The following is a 19,887-nucleotide window of genomic DNA, read 5'->3' as shown; positions in this document are numbered from 1 at the left end:
TCGTCTGCAGTGTCCTCACAGACGGTTTGTATTGACTCTCTCTCACAGACGGTTGGTATTGATTCCCTCTCTCACAGACGGTTGGTATTGACTCTCTCACAGACGGAGCTCCGCTGTTGGCAGGTGATGGTGCATTCAAGACAAGTCGTAAATCTCTTGAGTTACGAGTCGGAACAATTCATTTTCAACGGCCGTCCAACTCAGTATTTATTTACACATGGGAAACTATCACTTACAGCTCAGAGTTTCCTGACTTGTAGTGCTCCCGGAATACTACTCTACCCCGACGTCATTTCAACAGAAAAGATAACCTGGAGCATGGCAACAGATGTTAGTGAAGTGGAGATGATGTCTGTTACGCCCTACCCCCTGGTGGTAGGAGGCCGCCGGCATAACATGACAGTGAGCGTGCAAATGAAGTAGACCAGTGACAACCAGGGCCCTATTCCACGAAGCTCGATAAAGTTCTAAGCCTCGATAAAGTTTTAAGCCTCGAAAATGTTAGCTTGCGTTCGGTGCCATCAACCTGGCTCAAATAATTCGCTGCTTGGTTGAGCTCCTTCTGAGTCAGATATAACTAGCCTGGTCGCGACCAGGCTAAAACACAGGCTATAGTGAGACGCGCGTCAAAAAAGGCTCACAGGCGGAAACTACATCCCGAACGATAGTTCCTCCCTAGGAAATATTAGTTCCCACTTCACACGAGATAGATAGATTAGATAGTTTGACTGTGTGATAGATAGATAATTTGATATTTTGAAAGTGTGATCGATCGATAGATAGTTTGATTGTGTGATAGATAACTTGATATTTTGAAAGTGTGATAGATAAATCGATATATCAATAAAGAAAAGAGTGTAAAAATAAAGTTATTGTCTCAACTTGCATTGCTGTCATCACAGCAGTCTGGCTGGCGTAGTGGTTAAGGCTGCAGACTGGAGTTCCAAAGGTTGCGAGTTCGAGACTTGACTAAGTCATTCATTTATTTATTTTTTTACATTTAACCGAAGATTTCATGCAAAGGTTTCAAACACCATTGTAATCGTGTCAGTTCTTGTAAATTAGCCTGCACCATAATTTTTTAGCCTACAATACTTTTTTAGATGAGATTTTAGATTAGATTCAGACAACGAAATGCAGTAAAAAGTGCGCCTGAAGAGGGATTCGAACCACTGATATAAAATGACGATTAAATCCTATGGCAGCAGTCAATACCACTAGGCCATTGTGGCGATATGACGGTTTGTAGCCTGCTGCGGATATCACCACAGTAGTAATATTCATTTATTAAAATATGAACATATAACAATAACTGGGGCTAGTATGACCTACGCATTTAATCGGTCAGCAATTTCTTGCCAAACCATTTCCCTCGCCTTGTTAATTGCGGCAGTATTGCACTATTTTACATCTTATTTTTCCGTCTTCATAAAAATCAATAATTCGGAATGCTGCGCAAATGTAGTACCCCTGCAGAGTGGAGTATCTTCATTTCGACAGATCGACACTTCAGGGCTTTTTATGTCTGCGTGCACGCGCCCATATCGAAGATTTGTAAGCCTGTCTTCTGTGAACACTGATGACACAAGGCTGATCCTCGTTCGAGGAATCACCTGAGGCTTGATTTCCAATCTCGAGTTCCCTGAGCGCCGCATTTATTTATAGCGCCGCTATACTGATCCACCTTTAGTGGAATGACCCCCAGGCATCCGTTAAACAATAATAATTTATTGTTTACAACACACGGTACAGAGACGAGACACAACACAGACCCCAACCCCCTGATCTATGCAGCGACCACTAAAGGAAAAGCCCCAGAAAACTAAATCTACCTATAAACAGAAAACAACCCCAGAACTAACCCCCATAGCCGGTGCCGTAGCACCTAACAAAATACAAGGGTTAGTGTCGCCGCACTAGCTGATGTTACTAATACAGTGGGTGATCTACGTGTGGTGTAGGACACAGATGTATACCTGCAGGTATCTTACTAAGTGCCCTACCTCTCGAACTCTGTAACCGGCTAAAAGAAAATGAAAGAGAACAATAAAAAGGTTAACAACAAGGCATCAAACAAAACTATAACCAGCAACATAAATTACATACCAAACATATTGAGCGCTGCCACCTCTCCTGAAGAACAGAACAAACTAACTTATATAGACTAAGGTGTGGTGAACTGATTGGATAATTGATTGATGATCCCAGCTGCCAGGCATCTCACTGATTACTCCAGCAGGAGGGACACACTGAAACAGAAGAATTAAGACAAAACAACAACACACCACAGGTCCAACAGAAAAGACCCCACCACCCGTAACAATGTCGAATGCGCACTGTTTGTTTTCTTAAATGAATGTTTTCAGCGGCCGTTCATGTTCAGAGCTGTTCGGGAGTTTCCGACCTCAAATCACGAACTCGAGGTGGGAGATCACAACCAGGGATTCCGAGGAGCTCCTGAACGCACCATTATCAGAGCTGCTCTGAACGCACCATTATCAGAGGAGCTCCTGAACGCACCATTATCAGAGGAGCTCTGAACGCACCATTATCAGAGGAGCTCTGAACGCACCATTATCAGAGCTGCTCTGAACGCACCATTATCAGAGGAGCTCCTGAACGCACCATTACCAGAGGAGCTCCTGAATGCACCATTATCAGAGCTGCTCTGAACGCACCATTATCAGAGGAGCTCCTGAACGCACCATTATCAGAGGAGCTCCTGAACGCACCATTATCAGAGGAGCTCCTGAATGCACCATTATCAGAGGAGCTCCTGAACGCACCATTATCAGAGCTGCTCCTGAACGCACCATTACCAGAGGAGCTCCTGAACGCACCATCATCAGAGGAGCTCTGAACGCACCATTATCAGAGCTGCTCCTGAACGCACCATTATCAGAGCTGCTCTGAACGCACCATTATCAGAGCTGCTCTGAACGCACCATTATCAGAGGTGCTCTGAACGCACCATTATCAGAGCTGCTCCTGAACGCACCATTATCAGAGGTGCTCCTGAACGCACCATTATCAGAGGAGCTCCTGAACGCACCATTATCAGAAGAGCTCCTGAACGCACCATTACCAGAGGTGCTCCTGAACGCACCATTATCAGAGGAGCTCCTGAACGCACCATTACCAGAGGAGCTCCTGAACGCACCATTACCAGAGGAGCTCCTGAACGCACCATTACCAGAGGAGCTCCTGAACGCACCATTATCAGAGGAGCTCCTGAACGCACCATTATCAGAGGTGCTCCTGAACGCACCATTATCAGAGGTGCTCCTGAACGCACCATTATCAGAGGAGCTCCTGAACGCACCATTATCAGAAGAGCTCCTGAACGCACCATTATCAGAAGAGCTCCTGAACGCACCATTATCAGAGGAGCTCCTGAACGCACCATTATCAGAGCTGCTCCTGAACGCACCATTATCAGAGGTGCTCCTGAACGCACCATTATCAGAGGTGCTCCTGAACGCACCATTACCAGAGGAGCTCCTGGACGCACCATTATCAGAGGAGCTCCTGAACGCACCATTATCAGAAGAGCTCCTGAACGCACCATTACCAGAGGTGCTCCTGAACGCACCATTATCAGAGGTGTTCCTGAACGCACCATTATCAGAGGAGCTCCTGAACGCACCATTATCAGAGGAGCTCCTGAACGCACCATTATCAGAGGAGCTGACTCGAGAAGTCGGAAACGGGGACGAACACACACACACACACACACACACACACACCCACACCGTGTAACACCCCGGAACTTGACGCACAAAAACACCAGTTAACTTTTGTTTGCAATGCTTCCGAGCCCACTGCGCTCTGCTACAACCTTCCCTGGAGTCCCACAAGCTGTCTGGTGAACAGAACCAGAACACCCAGAACTCTGCAGATCTCAGCAGGAGAACCACTCCGACTTCCACTGCGGGACTGGATCAGAACATGACCGCCCGGGGGTTCCCAGGTCCGGGTGTGAACCTGGGCGTCAGCCCCATCATGACCGCTGCTGGACATGTCGGCGGGGTGAGGATGCCCCAGAACCACCCGGGGGGGTTCCGACCCATGACCCCCCCCGCTCCTCAATACCTGCAGGTAGGCTTGTGTGGCATCAGAACCTGGGTCAATGACGAATAAGGCTTCTAAAACGTTTTTTTTTTTTTTTACTTTGTTCAAAATACATTTTAAAGAATGGGAGTATGTGACAATGTGCTTAAACATGCCACATTTGTTAATTTGTTTAAATTTTTTTTTTTTACTGTATTTCTAACTTAATTGCTCAAAGACTGTCAGGTGGCGCAACCAATTATTTGTAAAAGTATTTAGATTTTCCTATTATTTATTTATTAAGTGAAATCGTTGTCATTTATCTATCTATCTATATCTATTAGACAAATAAAATAAAATAATAATCATTGTTTTTGGGCTGCTTTTTCCTTCACTGATAGTGGCATCTAAAATGATTAAAATTAAAGACATTATAATCGTGAAATGTTTAAAAGTGTTAATATATATTTAAGCAGGTCTGCAGGTCCAGGTAGGCTTGTGTCATCAGAACCTCCAGGTCCAGGTAGACTTGTGTCATCAGAACCTCCAGGTCCATGTAGGCTTGTGTCATCAGAACCTCCAGGTAGGCTTGTGTCATCAGAACCTCCAGGTCCAGGTAGACTTGTGTCATCAGAACCTCCAGGTCCAGGTAGACTTGTGTCATCAGAACCTCCAGGTCCAGGTAGGTTTGTGTCATCAGAACCTCCAGGTCCAGGTAGACTTGTGTCATCAGAACCTCCAGGTAGACTTGTGTCATCAGAACCTCCAGGTCCAGGTAGGCTTGTGTCATCAGAACCTCAGGTAGGCTTGTGTCATCAGAACCTCCAGGTAGCCCAAAAACAATGATTATTATTTATTTATTTTGTCTAATAGATATAGATAGATATAGATAATAGATACATGACAAAGATTTCACTTAATAAATAAATAATAGGAAAATATAAATACTTCAACGTACCACACATTTGATCTGTTCCACGCACCACATATTTGATCTGTTCCACCACCAGCACACCTGATTCAACTAATCAAGTACAAAGCAATTGTGGTTGCCCTGGCCCCGAGGAGAGGGTTGAGAAACGCTGATGTTAGCCTATATACCATCTGATATCCTTCTAATGAATACCAACACTTGATGCAGCAGAAGAACTGGACAACATGATGCCATACATGACAGACCAGATGATATGCCACAACACAAACTGAAAGGAGCATGCAAGTGTCCTTTAATGAACTAGAGATGGCGATGGAAATGTCACGATTTGGGTTTCTTGTTATGATAGACGGTGATGTTGAAATGATTACAACCGTGAATTAACAACCATAATTGCTTTGTACTTGATTAGTTGAATCAGGTGAGCTGGTGGTGGAACAGATAAAATATGTGGTGTGGCTGGGGCGCCCCGAGGAGAAGTTTGAAGAACACTGGGCTAACTTATATTCTTCAACTTAAGAAAACGTTTTGCACGGTGTACCTCATTTGAACATTATGATTATGTTCTGTGCTTCCCAGCGCCCTGGCATGCCCCCCTCCAGGGGGGTCCCGATGGGGAGCATGGGGTCGATGGGGGGGCAGCTACCCGGACCCTCCTACAGCGGTAACATGTCCTTACGCCCAGGCATGGGGCCGTCGTCCATGGACGCCTCTCGTAAGCGGTTCCTCCAGCAGCAGCAGCTCGGAGGGCAAGGAGCCGTAAGGCGTGGGTGAGTAGGGAGGAGGAGGGTTACAGGATTAAATGCATCGACTTGGCAATAGTATCAATGAAACGGTAAACGGACTGCACTTATATAGACGCCTTATTCCGAAGCGCTTTACGACGGCCTCTCATTCACCCATTCACACACACACATTCACACACCAATGGCGGCCAAGCTACCATGCAAGGCGCCGGCCCGCTCACTGGGAGCAATTTTGTGTGTCTTGCCCAAGGTTTGGGTGTCTTGCCCAAGGACAGTGTCTTGCCCAAGGACACTTCGATATGTGGCCAGCCGGGGCTCGAACCGCTGATCTGCCAACCTTGCGATCGTTAGACGGCGGCTCTACCTCCTGAGACACAGCCTCAACCTCCTGAGACACAGCCTCTCCCTCCTGCGCCACAGCCTCTACCTCCTGAGACACATCCTCTACCTCCTGAGACACAGCCTCTACCTCCTGAGACACAGCCTCTACCTCCTGCGCCACAGCCGCCTCGTGGTGCCACATTAACAACACAAGACTGAGCCGGGGGCGACCCTAAGGCTGTAAAGGACCTCTGATTGTGTCCGTCTAGTAGGGGAGAGAGGCTACAGAAAGACTCCTTTGTGCTGCTGTCTTCTGTGATCTGTCTGTCCCTCTGTACAGGGGAGGGCATAGATGAGTCTAGTCACAGAAACCTTAACTCAACAGGACGTCTCATGACTGCCCTACTGTCACAGGCCACGAGAAGAAGAGGGATATTTTTTTACTTCGTGACGTCTTTTCATTCATGAATTATTCTGACAACAAAGTCTCATGTCTTATTAGATTTAGCTTTCAAAGACGTCACCCTGGGTGCTTCCCCCAGGAGCCCCAGGGCCAGTAGTACTGACAGGCGTCCCACCCTCTCCTGAAGCCCTAGCAGTCAGATGTCGGCCTGGTTACTGGAGGGGCTGCTTTAATACGATCAAAGGAGGAAACTAAAGCTTCTTGTCTGAATTTTGAGTAGAAGTTACAAAAATATATTAAGCTAAATGTGGATGACTGTACAATACATAGCATCTTAAAAATATGTTTTGGCGGAAATATAAAGACACCATCCATCCTAAGCCTAATACAGTATGTTATTAGAGATAGAAAACGACATTATTATTAATTTGTCGTCTTGCCGTTTCAGTGGCAAAAGACGCAAGATGGCCGACAAGGTGCTGCCACAGAGGGTGAGTCAACTTCCTCCTTCTGGGCTTTTGAAAAATTATTATTTCTCTCTCCAAAGATTCCTACTGCCCATATTTAAATTGTACGTGTTCTAGATCAGAGACCTGGTCCTTGTACGTGTTCTAGATCAGAGACCTGTTTCTTGTACGTGTTCTAGATCAGAGACCTGGTCCCAGAGTCTCAGGCCTACATGGACCTCCTGGCCTTCGAGAGGAAGTTGGACCAGACCATCGCCCGCAAGCGCATGGAGATCCAGGAGGCCATCAAGAAGCCCATCACGGTAGAGTTCATCCTCCTGTAACCCCCACAGGCAACACCCAGGGCCTCTGACACTCTGAGGAGGTTTCTGTATCCGAGAGAGAGATTGTATTGAATCCCAATGGACCTATCGCTAAGCCCCCTAGTATAATGGGCCTATCGCTAAGCCATGCCCCCTAGTATAATGGACCTATCGCTAAGCCACGCCCCCTAGTATAATGGACCTATCGCTAAGCCACGCCACCATCGAAAACTCAGACAAACAAACAACGCTTCACTGACAGTGACTGACTGACCGACTGTGACTGAATGACATTCATCAGATATTAGCGAGTTGTTTGTCCGAGTTTTCAGCCTGTAGTGACTTTTGCTGTGATATGATCTCCCTCCCTCTCTCTCTTCCTCTCTCTCTCTTCCTCTCTCTCCCTCTCTCCCTCTCTCCCTCTCCCTCTCTCCCTCTCTCTCCCTCCCCCTCTCTCCCCCTCTCTCCCTCTCTCTCCCTCTCTCTCTCCCTCTCTCTCTCCCTCTCCCTCTCTCTCCCTCTCTCTCTCCCTCCCTCTCCCTCTCTCTCTCTCTCTCCCTCTCTTCCTCTCTCTCCCCCTCTCTCTCTCTCTCTCTCTCTCTCTCTCTCTCTCTCTCTCCCTCAGCAAAAGCGTAAGTTGAGGATCTACATCTCCAACACGTACACGCCCGGCAAGCCTGAAGGAGACGAGGCAGAGAAGGTGTCCTCCTGGGAGCTCAGGGTGGAGGGCAAGCTCCTGGAGGACGTGAGTAACACCGTCTCTGTTTCCTGACTTCAGACAGTTGAGGAGAGAGCCTGCTGTCTGTTGTCTGTTGTCTTAACCCCTCCCTCCCACACTGTTGTGTCTGATAACTCGCAAGCAATTATTTAAAAAAGTAGTCCGGCTAAAATATTTGCACTCTCAAACGGTTACCATGGTTACAATAGGCCCCTCAAACCAGTCATGACTATTCAACAAAAACAGTGTAGTGTCGTCAACTTGATGACGTTTGGTTGGTTTTGTGACCCGGGTCAGTTACAACAATCCACCTGCTAGCTGCTAAGCTAGGAAGTCCTTTAAGCATTTAGCAACAATGCTAGCTGAATTAACGCAACCGTTAGTGATATTTCAAAAGTAAAAGTATTGGGGGAAAAAAAATCATATCCATGTCCAAAAAAAACACTTCAAGACACTTCAAGTCCATGTAGGGGGGTCATGTTGTTGTGACTGGGGAGGATGTTGTTGCTGTTTGGGACTTCTTACTGACCAGAGGTGGCAGGTTTCCAACAAACGTCCTCCTGCTCCTTTAAGGCTCCCTGTACGTGTTCTAGATCAGGGACCTGGTTCCTTTAAGACTTGTTGTACGTTTTCTAGATCAGGGACCTGGTTCTTGTACATGTTCTAGATCAGGGACCTGGTTCTTTAAGGCTGTTTGTACGTGTTCTAGATCAGGGACCTGGTTCTTGTACATGTTCTAGATCAGAGACCTGGTTCTTTAAGGCTGTTTGTACGTGTTCTAGATCAGGGACCTGGTTCTTGTACATGTTCTAGATCAGAGACCTGGTTCTTTAAGGCTGTTTGTACGTGTTCTAGATCAGGGACCTGGTTCTTGTACATGTTCTAGATCAGAGACCTGGTTCTTTAAGGCTGTTTGTACGTGTTCTAGATCAGGGACCTGGTTCTTGTACATGTTCTAGATCAGAGACCTGGTTCTTTAAGGCTGTTTGTACGTGTTCTAGATCAGGGACGTGGTTCCAGAGTCTCAGGCCCACATGGACCTCCTGGATCAGGCTGGCTCTGTGTCCTCGGCTCACACTGCGACCAGATGTGTTTTAGTTTTGTTTCTCATATTCTTTGAAAGGAGGAACTGAAACTGAGCTTCCCTCCGTGGAACGAGCCGTCCTCCCCTCGTACCTCTGCTGAGAAGCCTTTGTTTTGGCTGAGGCCACATGAAAAAAGGAAGGATTTCTTTCTTTTCTTCTTTTTCTTCCTCGCCTCAGTGGTTAAGGCGTGCATGGGGAGGGAGGGGAGGGAGGGAGGGTGGGAGGGAGGAGAGAGAGAGGGCATATTGCACAAACGCACCCTGGCAGAAGAGGAACGGGGGAGTCAAAAGCAGTTAGTTCTCCAGAATGTCGAGTTCTCTAGAATGTTCTCCCAGCCTCAGCCCCTGATGTGGTCAGTCTCAGACGGTGCAGCTGCAAACACGACTAACTAGAAAGAGCTGTGAGCTTTAATGACTCTCTGTCCTTCCCTCCATGGTCCTTTAGCTGTGAGCTTTAATGACTCTCTGTCCTTCCCTCCATGGTCCTTTAGCTGTGAGCTTTAATGACTCTCTGTCCTTCCCTGATTGGTCCTTTAGCCCGGGAAGCAGAAGAGAAAGTTCTCGTCGTTCTTTAAGAGCCTGGTCATCGAGCTGGACAAGGACCTGTATGGACCAGACAACCATCTGGTAGAGGTAATGACATGATGCTCAATGAATCTACTGTCATATGGACAATGTGTGTCTCAGGCATTGACGTGGCACTATTGTGCAATTATCAAAATGATGTGTCCGTTATACTACATCCTGTCATCATGTGTGACTGGTGTTTCTTCTCTTCTCTCTCTCTATTATCTCTCTTCCCTCTCTCCCTCTTCCCTCTCTCTTCCTCTCTTCTCTCTCTCTTCTCTTCCCTCTCTCCCTCTCTTCTCTCTCTCCCTCTCTTCTCTCTCCCTCTCTCTCCCTCTCCTCTCTTCTCTCTCTCCCTCTCTTCTCTCTCCCTCTTTCTTCTCTCTTCCCTCTCTTCTCTCTTCCCTCTCCCTCTCCTCCCTCCCTCTCTCCTCCCTCTCTTCTCTCTCTCCCTCTCTCCCTCCCTCCCTCTCCTCCCTCCCTCTCTCCTCCCTCTCTTCTCTCTCTCCCTCCCTCCCTCCCTCTCTCCTTCCCCCCTCCTTCCCTTTCCCTCTCTCCTCCCTCCCTCCCTCCCTCCCTCTCTCCTCCCTCCCTCTCTCCCTCCCTCCCTCCCTCTCTCCTCCCTCCCTCCCTCCCTCCCTCTCCCTCCCTCCCTCCCTCTCTCCCTCTCCCTCCCTCCCTCCCTCCCTCCTCCCTCTCTCCTCCCTCTCTCCTCCCTCTCTCCTGCCTCCCTCTCCCCTCCCTCCCTCCCTCTCCCTCCCTCCCTCCTCCCTACAGTGGCACAGGATGCCCGCCACGCAGGAGACGGACGGCTTCCAGGTGAAGCGGCCGGGGGATGTCAGTGTCAAATGCACCCTGCTGTTAATGCTGGACCACCAGGTACACACACACACACACACACACACACACACACACACACACACACACACACACACACACACACAAATCGAGCATGGTGATAACACACTACAGTGCCAGTAAACCAAACAAAACATCGTACAGCCTAGAATCAACAATATGAAACTAGTCTAAACTCAGACACTCTTTCTTTCTTCCTTCTCCTCCTCCCCCTCTCCTCCTCCCCTTCTCCTCCTCCCCCTCTCCTCCTCCCCTTCTCCTCGTCCCCCTCTCCTGGGGGTCCACCCCCTCCCCTCCCCCCCCCCCCTCCCCCCCAGCCCCCCCAGTACAAGCTGGACCCCCGCCTGGCCAGGCTGTTGGGCGTGCACACGCAGACCCGCGCCAGCATCATGCAGGCGCTCTGGCTCTACATCAAGAACAACAAGCTGCAGGACTGCCACGAGAAAGAGTTCATCACCTGCAACAGATACTTCAGACAGGTAAGAGACAGAGAGACAGACAGACAGACAGACAGGTACACAGACAGAGAGACAGACAGACAGACAGGTACACAGACAGACAGACAGACAGGTACACAGACAGACAGACAGACAGGACTGCCACGAGAAAGAGTTCATCACCTGCAACAGATACTTCAGACAGGTAAGAGACAGACAGGTACACAGACAGACAGACAGACAGACAGACAGACAGACAGACAGGTACGCAGACAGACAGGTACACAGACAGACAGACAGGACTGCCACGAGAAAGAGTTAATCACCTGCAACCGCTACTTCAGACAGGTAAGAGACAGACAGGTACACAGACAGACAGGTACAGAGACAGACAGGTACAGAGACGGACAGACAGGTACACAGACAGACAGGTACACAGACAGACAGGTACACAGACAGACAAACAGGTACAGAGACAAGTCCCCTGACAGAGACAGTGGAGCTCATTCAGTGTGTGTGCGTGTGCGTGCGCTCGTGCGTGTGTCTGCTCCTCAGATCTTCGGGTGTCTGCGTATGAGGTTCTCTGAGATCCCCATGAAGCTGGCAGGCCTGCTGCAGCACCCCGACCCCATCATCATCAACCACATGATCAGGTGTGTGTGTGTATGTGTGTGTGTGTGTGTGTGTGTGTGTGTGTGTGTGTGTGTGTAAACAGACTGACTTATATAGCTTTACAACGGCCTCTCATTCACCCATTCACACACACATTCACACACCAATGGCAGCAAGCTGCCATGCAAGGCGCCGGCCCGCTCACTGGGAGCAATTTGGGGTTCAGTGTGCTGGAGCATTGCTAGTTGATCTACTAAAATAACGTTGTGTGTGAGTGACAATAAGAGAGACAGTTGGTTGAATTGTGATTCACCCTCACATTGATGTAGACCTAGTTTAAGGAATGACAGCCTTCCTCTCCTGTTTTCTGCTGTTTCAGCGTCGACCCCGACGACCAGAAGAAGACGGCCTGCTACGACATCGACGTGGAGGTGGACGACCCTCTGAAGGGGCAGATGAACGGCTTCCTGTCCTCCACCACCAACCAGCAGGAGATCGCCGCCCTGGAGATAAAGGTGCAGAACAGCAGAACAGCAACCAGGGACATGTCACATGGGTCACATACCCAGACTAAACAAGTGTTTTTTGTTTGGGAAAACACATGGAACTTTTGAGGGTTAGCCAAGCTGAATGAATGGGAACATTGTAAACAATCTAACACTGTTTCCAAGTTGTTTAAATGGGGAGTTCCTTTCTGTCAGATCTACTATTGAACTATTTGGAGTCAACGTTGGGAGTTTCTACCTATTTCTCCCATCAGACGGTTGCAACTTTCCAGCATAGATGCTAGTACTGGGTAGGCACGACTCACTGATTCAGGACACGGACAAAGACATATCTGATATGCGAGGCGCTGGACGTTAAATAGACTGACTTATATAGCGCCTTATTCCAAAGCGCTTTACAACGGCCTCTCATTCACCCATTCACACACCAATGGTGGCAAGCTACCATGCAAGGCGCCGGCCCGCTCACTGGGAGCAATTTGTGCTTCAGTGTCTTGCCCAAGGACACTTCGACATGTGGCCAGCCGGGGGTTTGAACCCGCCGATCTGCCAACCTTGCGATCATTAGACGGCAGCTCTACCTCCTGCAACACAGCCAAGTACACAGACAGACAGACAGGTACACAGACAGACAGACAGACAGGTACAGAGACAGACAGGTACAGAGACAGACAGGTACAGAGACAGACAGACAGGTACACAGACAGACAGACAGGTACCTCCTGAGCCACAGCCTCCTGATATGACGTTGAGAACTCAGGCGTGTGTCTCACTCTCCCCCTCACAGATCCACGAGACCATCGAGTCCATCAACCAGCTGAAGACCCAGAGAGACTTCATGTTGAGCTTCAGCAACAAACCCCAGGACTTCATCCAGGACTGGCTCAAGTCCCAGAGCCGAGACCTGAAGGTACGGCAGCATGTTCATGTGTCTGGCATCTCTACACGCGCATTCACACACCAATGGCGGCAAGCTGCCATGCAAGGCGCCGGCCCGCTCACTGGGAGCAATTTGGGGTTCAGTGTCTTGCCCAAGGACACTTCGACATGTGGCCAGCCGGGGCCTCGAACTGCCGATCTGCCGACCTTGCGATCATTAGACGCCGACTCTACCTCCTGAGACACAGCCGCCCCAAGTCTGTGTGCTGATGTGTTGATGTGTCTGTGTGTTGATGTGTCTCTGTTATGATGTGTGGTCTCTGTGCTTCTCAGGTGATGACGGATGTGGCGGGGAACCCAGAGGAGGAGAGGAGGACTGAGTTCTACCAGGCGCCCTGGGTACCAGAGGCCGTGGGGAGATACGTCTACTCAAAGGTAGGCAGCAGTAGTCTGGTTTAAACTGGCCTTAGCAATGACCTCATGTTAATGCTCTTGTTGTCTCAGTGTTGTCTCTGCTGCCCAGAACAAACTGCTTTAGTGAAGGTGGCATGGTCACGTTTCACTTTTTATAAACTCCTCAAAAAAAGTTTCGGAAACGTTATTTCGGTCCATTATTCCTCCCCTTTAATAATACCAATTGGTATTGTGTTTTATATCGTTGGAAAGCCTGATTAGTCACCTTTACAACGAGGTACGACTTGTAAGGGTCATGCATTCGTGGAATGAGCAACACAGCTAAACGTGTGGGTAGCGCGCCCCCCAAAAATGATATTTGTTCTCTCTCAGGTGCAGCAGAGGAGACAGGAGTTGGAGCAGGTGCTCGGAATCCGCCTCACCTGAGGGCTCACCTGGACGCTCACCTGGACGCTCACCTGGACGCTCACCTGGACGCTCACCTGGACGCTCACCTGGACGCTCACCTGGACGCTCACCTGGACGCTCACCTGGACGCTCACCTGGACGCTCACCTGGACGCTCACCTGGACGCTCACCTGGACGCTGAGCTGACGACAACGACAACGGGTCTTCCCCGTCTTTTACGCCTCTTGTATCAAAACATTTAATCATAACGCAGCCCACGGAAACTGAATCATCTTGCATCTGCATTTCCTACCACTTTATAACAATCTGTTTTGTCGTAATACGGTCATGTGAAAAGATTAGGAGACACCCCGTGAAATATTTAGTTATTTCTTAAGAAATATGAACATATCAGTATTTGATCTGCTTTCAAACAATGTCTATAGATAAAGGTGATCTAATTGAACCAAAAAGAATGATATTTATTAATGAAGCCATGAAGATGCTAATTCCTACTGAGGAAACAGTTAGGACCCCCTATGCCCTAATAGCTGGTATTGCCCCTCTGGCTGAAATAACCTCAATTAGACGTTTCCTATAACTGTCTACCTGCCTCTGACATCAGCTGGAACAAGGTGTTTCCCACTCCTCCATGCAGAATAGTTTCAGCTGTGTGATGTTTGAGGGGTGTCTGTGTGATGTTTGAGGGGTGTCTGTGTGGTGTTTGAGGGGTGTCTGTGTGATGTTTGAGGGGTGTCTGTGTGATGTTTGAGGGGTGTCTTGCAGCACAGCCCGTTTCAAATCACCCCCCAGCATCTCAACAGTATTAAGATCCGGGCTTTGACTTTGGCTGTTCCAGAACTCTCCATGTCTTTCTTCTGAGCTGTTCCTTGGTGGATTTGGGATGTTTTGGGTCATAGTCATGTTGCACGGTCCACATCCTCCACTTCAGCTGACATGTTTGGGTCATAGTCATGTTGCACGGTCCACATCCTCCACTTCAGCTGACATGTTTGGACAGATGGTCACAGTCATGTTGCACGGTCCCCATCCTCCACTTCAGCTGACATGTTTGGGTCATAGTCATGTTGCACGGTCCCCATCCTCCACTTCAGCTGACATGTTTGGACAGATGGTCACAGTCATGTTGCACGGTCCCCATCCTCCACTTCAGCTGACATGTTTGGGTCACAGTCATGTTGCACGGTCCCCATCCTCCACTTCAGCTGACATGTTTGGGTCACAGTCATGTTGCACGGTCCCCATCCTCCACTTCAGCTGACATGTTTGGGTCATAGTCATGTTGCACGGTCCACATCCTCCACTTCAGCTGACATGTTTGGGTCATAGTCATGTTGCACGGTCCCCATCCTCCACTTCAGCTGACATGTTTGGGTCACAGTCATGTTGCACGGTCCCCATCCTCCACTTCAGCTGACATGTTTGGGTCATAGTCATGTTGCACGGTCCCCATCCTCCACTTCAGCTGACATGTTTGGGTCATAGTCATGTTGCACGGTCCCCATCCTCCACTTCAGCTGACATGTTTGGGTCATAGTCATGTTGCACGGTCCCCATCCTCCACTTCAGCTGACATGTTTGGACAGATGGTCACAGTCATGTTGCACGGTCCACATCCTCCACTTCAGCTGACATGTTTGGGTCATAGTCATGTTGCACGGTCCCCATCCTCCACTTCAGCTGACATGTTTGGACAGATGGTCACAGTCATGTTGCACGGTCCCCATCCTCCACTTCAGCTGACATGTTTGGGTCATAGTCATGTTGCACGGTCCCCATCCTCCACTTCAGCTGACATGTTTGGGTCATAGTCATGTTGCACGGTCCCCATCCTCCACTTCAGCTGACATGTTTGGGTCATAGTCATGTTGCACGGTCCACATCCTCCACTTCAGCTGACATGTTTGGGTCATAGTCATGTTGCACAGTCCACATCCTCCACTTCAGCTGACATGTTTGGACAGATGGTCATAGTCATGTTGCACGGTCCCCATCCTCCACTTCAGCTGACATGTTTGGACAGATGGTCTCACGTCTCCCTCAAGCCCCGTCTGACACAGTAAACCTCCACTATGATTGAAGTGAAGTGTGGGACTATATTTAGTTTAGCAGTATGGATATTCAGAGTCTGGGGCAGTTCTTATGAGCTCTGCCCTGCTGACTGCACCATGCAGGACAGCTGTGAAAGGACACGGGCCAGGGAACGTTCAGGGTTCTGTTCACACAGGACAGCTGTGAAAGGAGACGGGCCAGGGAACGTTCAGGGTTCTGTTCACACAGGACAGCTGTGAAAGGAGACAGGCCAGGGAACGTTCAGGGTTCTGTTCACACAGGACAGCTGTGAAAGGAGACGGGCCAGGGAACGTTCAGGGTTCTGTTCACACATACAGGACAGCTGTGAAAGGAGACAGGCCAGGGAACGTTCAGGGTTCTGTTCACACAGGACAGCTGTGAAAGGAGACAGGCCAGGGAACGTTCAGGGTTCTGTTCACACAGGACAGCTGTGAAAGGAGACGGGCCAGGGAACGTTCAGGGTTCTGTTCACACAGGACAGCTGTGAAAGGAGACAGGCCAGGGAACGTTCAGGGTTCTGTTCACACAGGACAGCTGTGAAAGGAGACGGGCCAGGGAACGTTCAGGGTTCTGTTCACACAGGACAGCTGTGAAAGGAGACAGGCCAGGGAACGTTCAGGGTTCTGTTCACACAGGACAGCTGTGAAAGGAGACAGGCCAGGGAACGTTCAGGGTTCTGTTCACACAGGACAGCTGTGAAAGGAGACAGGCCAGGGAACGTTCAGGGTTCTGTTCACACAGGACAGCTGTGAAAGGAGACAGGCCAGGGAACGTTCAGGGTTCTGTTCACACAGGACAGCTGTGAAAGGAGACGGGCCAGGGAACGTTCAGGGTTCTGTTCACACAGGACAGCTGTGAAAGGAGACGGGCCAGGGAACGTTCAGGGTTCTGTTCACACAGGACAGCTGTGAAAGGAGACGGGCCAGGGAACGTTCAGGGTTCTGTTCACACAGGACAGCTGTGAAAGGAGACGGGCCAGGGAACGTTCAGGGTTCTGTTCACACAGGACAGCTGTGAAAGGAGACAGGCCAGGGAACGTTCAGGGTTCTGTTCACACAGGACAGCTGTGAAAGGAGACGGGCCAGGGAACGTTCAGGGTTCTGTTCACACAGGACAGCTGTGAAAGGAGACAGGCCAGGGAACGTTCAGGGTTCTGTTCACACAGGACAGCTGTGAAAGGAGACGGGCCAGGGAACGTTCAGGGTTCTGTTCACACAGGACAGCTGTGAAAGGAGACAGGCCAGGGAACGTTCAGGGTTCTGTTCACACAGGACAGCTGTGAAAGGAGACGGGCCAGGGAACGTTCAGGGTTCTGTTCACACAGAACAGCTGTGAAAGGAGACAGGCCAGGGAACGTTCAGGGTTCTGTTCACACAGGACAGCTGTGAAAGGAGACGGGCCAGGGAACGTTCAGGGTTCTGTTCACACAGGACAGCTGTGAAAGGAGACAGGCCAGGGAACGTTCAGGGTTCTGTTCACACAGGACAGCTGTGAAAGGAGACGGGCCAGGGAACGTTCAGGGTTCTGTTCACACAGGACAGCTGTGAAAGGAGACAGGCCAGGGAACGTTCAGGGTTCTGTTCACACAGGACAGCTGTGAAAGGAGACGGGCCAGGGAACGTTCAGGGTTCTGTTCACACAGGACAGCTGTGAAAGGAGACAGGCCAGGGAACGTTCAGGGTTCTGTTCACACAGGACAGCTGTGAAAGGAGACGGGCCAGGGAACGTTCAGGGTTCTGTTCACACAGGACAGCTGTGAAAGGAGACAGGCCAGGGAACGTTCAGGGTTCTGTTCACACACAGGACAGCTGTGAAAGGAGACGGGCCAGGGAACGTTCAGGGTTCTGTTCACACAGGACAGCTGTGAAAGGAGACGGGCCAGGGAACGTTCAGGGTTCTGTTCACACATAAGGACAGCTGTGAAAGGAGACGGGCCAGGGAACGTTCAGGGTTCTGTTCACACATAAGCCGACCCGGTAGATTCCATGGAAACATACCTGGTCCCGACCCGGGTAATGGACCTATCGCTAAGCCACGCCCCAAAATAGAAATTGTCCAATCATATCACAGCAAAAGTCACTACAGATAGAAAACTCGGACAAACAACTCGCTGATAGCTGATGGTGAAAAGCTTCTAGACTAAATATATTTGTCATCTTTAAAAAACATTGCTGTGATAAATCAGTCACGGTCGGTCGGAGTCAGTCACTGTCAGTGAAGAATTTGAGCGAGCGTTGTTTGTTTGTCCGAGTTTTCTAAGGGGCCGTGGCTTAGAGATAGGTCTATTGCAGGTCAGGTGCGTTCACACGTAAGCCGACACAGGAACTTCCATGGAATCTACTGGGAAGGCTCGTATGTGTGAAAGGGGTTTAACTGATCATTCGCACCTAATGTGGTGCACTTGATTCTAACTTTAGGCATTTTAAGTCATAATAAATGTCGGGGTGTCCTAACTTTTTACTCACAAGAAAATTGCATTTCTATTAATTACATTTTACTAATTTTTTTTGGTTTAGTTATATTACCTCCATCTCTTAATATTGTTAAGAAGATCAAATGTCCAGATGTTTAAATATGTTGAAAAAGACAAATGTTTTCATGGGGTGTCCTCTCTGTCTCACACGACTGTGTCTCATAAATGTTCAGCTAATGTGTTCGTCTTGACCAGGGTCTGGTGGCGTTGTTGCAGCAGGATTACATAAGAATATTGAATGAGAGTCTGTGAGCGATTTCGTATAGTGAAAAGTGTGTGTGTGGGGGGGGGGGGGCGCATGCTCTCCTGAACAGGAGGGATAGGGTACGGATCTAGATCATTCTATTGGCCACAGGGGGGATAGCAACCCTGCCTATGGGCTCAGCTATACAGGTCTGTCTCTGTTCGTTGCAATAATGTTTGACTGCTGCTGGCTGATATTAATGTGTGCGTTATATTGCAATATGTTGAAGTTTGTAGCTTTATCCTCACATGCATTTGCTTAAGCTGTTTTGAGCATTGGTACTGTGAAGCTGTTATGCCATTTTGAAAGGGTGTCTACCCTAGTTCTTAAAAGCCATACCCTTAGAAACAATACCGAAAGCCAAGTAAACATTTAAAAACAAGACATGGGAGGCTTGTTTGAAACACAGTGGCTGTGTTCGAAATGGCATACTAGCATACTGCATACTAGAATACTCAATGAGTATACTGCATACTGCCTACTAACTTCATAATAAGTATGCCAATACCAGCCGACCGTTTACACTGCAGTATGCATTTCGCACTGGTCGGCAGCGGGGATTTTAAATCCTCCATTGGCTATAAGCTGTAATTTTGGCAAATGTTAGATTTGGCAAAATCTAGAATGCATACTGAAATTGTTCATACTGTACAGTGTGAACGCACTCGCATACTCAAATCGACGTCACATCTAGTATGAGTAGTATGCTAGTATGCCATTCCGAACACAGCCTGTGTATATATGCAAGAGTTAGCCAATTGGCAAAAAGTAGTCAGCCTTTTGAATGATTGGGTAATCAGTTATCCAGTGCATGGCAACGGTTATTATAACCAACATAACACCATAACTCACCCAAGCCATCATACAACCAAAGATATTGTGAAAGTCAAGAGGCCTACGCCCAGAACTAGGCTTATTCTGTCTGTTTTACTTTCACAAAGATAAAATATATTTGTTTCTGTCTGCTGGAGGTTGGAGGTTTCTCAATAGGAATCTGAATTTCACAAAAGCTTGCCCTATATAGTAACAGTGAACGAGGGCGGGGGTTTGACATTGGTCAATCCCCCTTGGCCGGGACACTCAGGAAATCTGTCCTGGTATATTTGATGTTTGGGAGCTTCTCAGTTTGCAAGGAGATCAGTCTAACCAGCTGGTTCAGTTCAGTAGATTTGGCCTCTCTGTTTACATGCTGTTTTGATTTAGATGTTCTTGTTTGGGTGTTTTGCTGTCTTGGTGCCAACAGGAGGGGATGTTGTTGTAGGTGGTAGTTTATGGGGTTCGAAAGGGGTCTCCTTTAATCTAATACAATCATTTTCATTTCAGCGATTGTCTGTTAAAATTCTGTTTTTTTTTGCATTTTAACTTCGGTGCCAAAATTGTTCCTGTGAAAA

General features: G+C 48.7%; 1 protein-coding gene across 1 annotated transcript; it reads left to right on the top strand.

The window, feature by feature from the left end:
* Positions 1-318: 318 nt before the first annotated feature.
* Positions 319-13,735, top strand: LOC308167449 (SWI/SNF-related matrix-associated actin-dependent regulator of chromatin subfamily D member 2-like; the record flags this gene model as incomplete). Its single annotated transcript, XM_080541867.1, has 15 exons — positions 319-402; positions 2,929-3,699; positions 3,874-4,098; positions 5,564-5,754; positions 6,903-6,945; positions 7,101-7,223; positions 7,849-7,968; positions 9,563-9,658; positions 10,370-10,471; positions 10,768-10,929; positions 11,443-11,540; positions 11,879-12,014; positions 12,793-12,915; positions 13,218-13,319; positions 13,671-13,735. 15 exons carry the CDS (start codon positions 319-321, stop codon positions 13,722-13,724), a joined length of 2,430 nt encoding a protein of 809 aa, XP_080397993.1. The 3' UTR covers positions 13,725-13,735.
* Between the last annotated feature and the right edge of the window lie 6,152 nt (positions 13,736-19,887).

Source organism: Nansenia antarctica (genome assembly GCF_963989245.1).
Source record: "Nansenia antarctica genome assembly, chromosome: 11".
Classification (NCBI taxonomy): Eukaryota; Metazoa; Chordata; class Actinopteri; order Argentiniformes; family Microstomatidae; genus Nansenia; species Nansenia antarctica.
This window is presented reverse-complemented; position numbering and strand designations above follow the sequence as displayed.